At 37.6% G+C, this 5681-nt stretch overlaps 1 protein-coding gene across 1 annotated transcript; it reads right to left on the bottom strand.

Annotated features, from left to right (window-relative positions):
* Nucleotides 616-3212, bottom strand: LOC107646638 (transcription factor bHLH70). The gene is made up of 4 exons (XM_021104213.1): nucleotides 2441-3212; nucleotides 1643-2185; nucleotides 1189-1560; nucleotides 616-1013 (listed from the first exon to the last, which is right to left on the bottom strand). The coding sequence occupies exons 1-4, from the start codon at nucleotides 2477-2479 to the stop codon at nucleotides 933-935; spliced, it is 1035 nt and encodes a 344-aa protein (XP_020959872.1). The 5' UTR covers nucleotides 2480-3212; the 3' UTR covers nucleotides 616-932.

The raw sequence follows: 5681 nt of genomic DNA, 5'->3' as shown, positions 1-5681 counted from the left end.
AATATATATAACAATTAATATATATTGATATTGAAAAATAATCTTACTAAAATTTTTTATTTAATGTTAAAATAATATATATAGATATCAAAAAATTAATAGTAAAATATAAAAAAATTATTAACAAAAATTTTGGTAAAATTATAATTTAATAATTAAAAAATTATTGAAGGGTATCTTAAAAAAATAATTTAATTATTAAATTTTTTAAAAAATATTTTGATAAAAATACAATTTAATCAATAAAAAATAATTTATTAAAAGATATTTTGATAAGCAAAATTTAATGACAAAAAATAAAATTTTTGCTAAAGGTATTTTTGTAGAAAATAATTTTTTTTTTAAAATAGATAAAATTAACGTAAAAAATTTAAAATGGATTAAAAAAAAAGTTTTTTAAAATTATAAAGTAGAAGAATGTAGTGAAATTTTCTCCTAAAACAATAATTACATAAAAAACAATACCTTCCAGAGCATAGAGGTGAGGGATCACAACGGAAGGCAAAAAAATCAATGTTTTGAACAAAGAACGAAGAACAGAGAACAAAAAATTAAAAATAGTTTTGAACAAAATAGTTTTTGACAATAGACCAAATCATATTAGTGTCCGATTCGCGGTTGGATCGGTCCAATTGACTAATCCGGTCTAGTTTTCAAAATCATGCACAGGATAGCAAAACTTTTGTCTCTATTTTTTCAAACTCGATGCACGTAGACAAACACCCTAATCACATCTGTCACCAACCAAATTTTCCAAAAATAAATAAATAATAAGATAGCCTATGCAACATTCGAGTACACATTTGTTTTTTATCTTTTGTGCTCACATGACACTGGCATGTGCAAACAATAAACGGTTGCCCTGTGTTTCCCGTTTCCCAGCCATTTCTGCCATCTCTTTTTCAAGCGAAGAACCATCATCAGTTAATCTGTTAATGTGTTAATGAAGTCAATATCTTATCAACTGCCTCTGCAATTTCATTTGCTGACCCTAACTTGCTGTCTTCTTCAATCTGCATAATATTATTATATTATTAATTAATAAATACAGGGAACTAGGGAAGCTAGGTAGTTTCTGTTCGTAATTAGCTAGGTTGCAAAGTCAGAAGAAGACTAGGCTTCGTTGACTTGATTCCACTTTGGATAGTTGACCGCAGAAGAGAGAAAAATGAATTGAAAAAGTAATACCTTGAGACTGAAAGAATAGAGAACTGAAGAATCTGAGGATGTGATGTTGAGATGAAGAATAGGGAGCCTTAGGTTCTCCAATGCAACGATTGCATTTATCAATAGCCCTGCTCTCTTCTCGCACTGAATTCTCAAGTTGACATGGCTTTGAATCACACTCACCTCAATGCCTCCCACCTTTGACCTTCTCTCTGCCTTAGCCTCATTGCCACCACTTGCTTCTTCTTTCCTGCTGGATGATGCTGATGACCTCATTCCACCATCCTCTTCTTCCTTGTTTCTCATCCTTCTTTGGGCCTCAAGGGTTTCAACTAACTGCTCCAATTCCTTCACAAAGTCTATTGCACCCCCTATGATTGATGCATGGTCACCCTATATATGAAAGTCACTAGCAGCTTAGCTAAAGGTTGGAACTTTTACATGTTCAGAGCAAAAGTATTGATTTTGAACGTACCCTTTGAATATAGGAAGGGTGCATGAGAGACTTTAGAACACTGAGATGCTCATTCATTTGGCGCCGCCTATTGCGTTCCACAGCAATGTGGGTCATGCGCTGGTTCTCAACCTCTTCCTTGTCCTTGTCTTTACTTTCTCTTCCTCTCTTCCTCTTCCTCACCCGTTCCTGATGATGATGTTTCGATAACCTGGTATCTTTATGCTGGGAGTTTGTCTTCTTATTAGCCCAAGCAGCATCACTGCCTGAACGTGTGTACTGTTCAAATTCATTGATTTCGGATTCCAATGTGGGTATGTAGGGCGTCCCTTCCCATGGTTTCTTAAGATGCTGCGGTCTTAATAGTGCCTGAAAGTTTGGATCTTTGAAGGGAGAAAATGGAGGGGATTCCACGCTTTGAAGCATCTGAAGGAATGGCATGTTACCCTCCAAGCTTGATATCAAAGTTTGTTCTTCATGTTCATCCTCCTTGACTTTGAAGTTACTCTCTCTATCGACAAAACCTTGTTCCAAGCAATTCACTTCTAGGTGCTCACCAAACAACTGCAGTAATAATTTAGAAAAGAAAAAGAAGCGAGTCATTAGCTGGACGTATATAACCCAACCTTGAATTAGAGAAGAAAGAAATAAAGAATATATATGGGTTTCATTAATGGGGTGGGGTGGAGTCTGAATCTCAATGAGGGACGAAAATAGAATGGGGACAGAGAGAGGGCATGTGTTTGAAGGAAATAACAAAAATGCATTTAATGCGAGGGATGGAAGAACGGAATAATGGATGGTAAATAGGTAACATACAGAGGAGTCAAGGGGTCCTTGAAGCTGAAGCCTCTCCATCAAATTAAAGCTAAGCAAGAGTAATGATAATAAGTGAGTGGGAGTGGGAATGGAAGGGTGACCAACATTCCGTATAATGCGTGAGTGATGCTAACAAAGGAATGGCATTAAATGTAATCGGCAAGAAGCAGCAGAACCAGACCCCATATGCAACAATGTGTTATACCATAGCTTTGTGTTCTGATGTTAACTATACTAGCTAGCAAGGTAGCTCTCTTTAGTGTAGATTATGCACTCAAGAATAATAATAATAAATACTGTACTTGGAGCATAGCAACTCACAAGTGGAGAGAGAAGGGGTGAATTAGAGTGGGGTTAAAAGAGTAAGGACCAAGGGCTAAGGAATGGATGATAAAGGGGAAAGAGGAGAGGGATGTGGTAAGAAACGTAAGGTGGAAAATACCCAAGTGGGTGTGGGATACAATATGTCTGTGTAAACGAATCATCATGAAACTGTAAACTGAGAGAGTTGGTGAGCGTTGCAGTATCAACAGAGAGAGAGAGAGAGAGAGGATGTCTGGTTTACTCACAAGGTCCCATCCCAACCCAATTATTGGCGGTGGCAGTTTTGTCCAACAGCAAGGACTGGTAGTGGTAGTTGTGACCGAGAGAAACAAAGCTTTGCAAAATGGCTTTCTTTGTATGGATTAATAGAGTGATGAATTTTGAAGTGAATACAGTACACAGAAATAAGTTACTCTTCTGTGATCACTTATTTACCCATCGGTAAATTTACAATTTAGACCGCGCATGGACTGTAACACTCCAAGTACGAAGCAAAGCTCAAGTACAGGGTGCTTCTGAATTGTTATTACACATTATTACAGCATGAAATAATCATCTTTCTTTAACGATGCTGTGCTGCACTACTGAGATGAAGGCACGTGTCATGTGTGAAATCTAGTTTCGAACACAAACACCAAGTCAAAGCTTTTTTTTTTTACCGAAATAAATTAAACAAAGAAAAATAAAACAAACAAAATAAGGAACTGTTTAAATAGAGGGACAGTCCCGTTTAAGACTATTCTTAAACTCTTCCCAAGGTGAAAGAAGCTTCACATGTGAAAGTTGTAACTTCATCGCCATCTTTGCCATAGTATCTGCCACTATGTTTACATCTCTCATAATCAAACGAAAGTCAACATGCCAATTTCAATGCATGATATCTCTTATTTTGAGTACCAATGGATCAATAAACCCAAAACCATCTTGAGTAACAAGATTAAATGTTTCCACACAATCCGTCTCACAAATAACATCTCGTTGACCCACATCCCAAGCTAAGAGATATCCTCTCCAAATGGCAAACAATTCTCCTTGAAGAATACTATTACTCTCAATCATTCCCAAACACCCCATTTGCCAACTCCCATTACAATCTCTAATAACACAAGCAAAACTAACACTATCACCCGAACCAAAATAACTAGCATCACAATTAATCTTAAAAGTACCAATGGATGGGATTCCAAAAACCATTTAGAGTAGAAGGAAGGGACATACGTTGTAATTCAAAAATATTCCTAAGCTCCTTTTCTGAAGTTAATGCCAGACAAATCACTTTTTTCGGAGGCCAAGTTTCATGAGGATTAAAGATGTCATTATTCCTTACTCTCCATATCCACCAAAGTCCCGAAAAGAACTTGAACAGATGCTCTCTGCTATGATAAAAGAACCAGTTCTTCAAATCCAAAGGATGACAAGAAATATCCAACCTATGCCAAACAAGCTGAGCTTTTGGACAATCCCGAATACAATGTAAAACCAATTCCTGGTTAGAAAGACATCTTGGACACCTATCCGATGACGACATCCCTCTTCTAAAGCGAAAACTTGCAGTAGGAAGAGCCTCCTTAAGACACAACCAAGCCAAAAACTTATGCTTTTCTAGAACAAGCTGACGCCAAAGCCAAAGCCAATTCTCCCGCTCCTCCCAACCAAATAGCTGCTTACACAACCACAAGTAACCATTGCGTGAGTCATAGACTTTGGCAGCAGACCCACACCAATACCAACCCACTTCCGGACCTGCTTGTTCATCTGGATTGTAAGAGAGAATATTACCTTTCAGATTTTGAGATAAAAGAGAATAAAGAGTATCCAAATGCCACCTAGCAACCGACCAAGTATCCTGTATCCGGAGATTCGAATAAAAAATTTACTAATGATTCCTTTGGAAAAAATAGAGACCTGCATCTGGTACGTGGGAATAGCGGCTACAACAGAATTAACCAAGAAGAGTCTACCAGTCCGATTGAGTAAATTTCATTTCCAGCTTGCTAGCCTACTCCGAATCTTATCCAGGACACCATTGAAAGCTGAACGAGTCACCCTAGAATGCCTAAGGGTAACTCCAAGATACCTGCCCAAGTCCTGGACAAATCTGATAGAGGATACCCCAGTGAAAACCTCTTTCCTTGTTGCAGAGACATTCTTGGAGCAAAGCGCTTTAGACTTCTCCACATTAATCTTCATCCCAGATGCTTTGCAAAAAGTCTCTAAAACCAACATCACATTCTGCACTTGTCTCTTTGTAGCTTTACAGAATAGAAGCAAGTCATCCGCAAATATTAAGTGGGATATTCTTGGTCCCCCTCTAGAAATAGCAACCGGCTCCCACAAGCCCAAATCAACCTGATGACTAATAAAGCATGCCAATCGCTCCATACACAACACAAAAAGATAGGGTGACATAGAGTCTCCTTGTCTAAGATCTCGACTAAGAGTAAAGCCATTCAGACGATTCCCATTCCAAAGAATAGATAAGGAAGAAGCAGTGACACAATTCATAATCAAATTAATTGTAGGAATAGGAAAACCAAAGCTCTTAAGGGTATGAGCTAAAAACCTCCAGTCAACTCTGTCATAAGCTTTCTTCAGATCAATCTTGAAGGCCAGTGTGCCTTTCTTTGATTTAGTCTTCTTCATAAAGTGAAGAACTTCTTGAGCAATAATGATGTTGTTAGGAGTTCTTCGTCTTGGAATAAATCCTCCTTGAAGCGGGCCAACAATCTCCGCAAGATGAGGACGAAGCCTATTAACAAGGACCTTCGTGATGATCTTGTAAACTACATTGCAGAGACTAATCGGCCTGAAATCTTTCATAGATACCGGTGATTCAACCTTTGGAATAAAAATCAGTAAAGTCTCCAACATTCTCGGATCAAGAATAACACCAGAAAATGCCTCACGCAAAGCTTTG

This window comes from Arachis ipaensis, chromosome B06 (genome assembly GCF_000816755.2).
Source record: "Arachis ipaensis cultivar K30076 chromosome B06, Araip1.1, whole genome shotgun sequence".
Taxonomy (NCBI): domain Eukaryota; kingdom Viridiplantae; phylum Streptophyta; class Magnoliopsida; order Fabales; family Fabaceae; genus Arachis; species Arachis ipaensis.
The sequence above is the reverse complement of the archived record's forward strand: the minus strand, read 5'-3'. Positions and strand labels throughout refer to the sequence as shown.

Coding starts and splice junctions, on each gene's coding strand:
- LOC107646638 (XM_021104213.1), bottom strand. CDS start 2,479: ATGGAGAGGCTTCAGCTTCAAGGACCCCTTGACTCCTCT. Junction 2,186..2,440: donor AAGGACCCCTTGACTCCTCT/GTATGTTACCTA, acceptor TTATTACTGCAG/TTGTTTGGTGAGCACCTAGA. Junction 1,014..1,188: donor TCTATTCTTTCAGTCTCAAG/GTATTACTTTTT, acceptor AATATTATGCAG/ATTGAAGAAGACAGCAAGTT.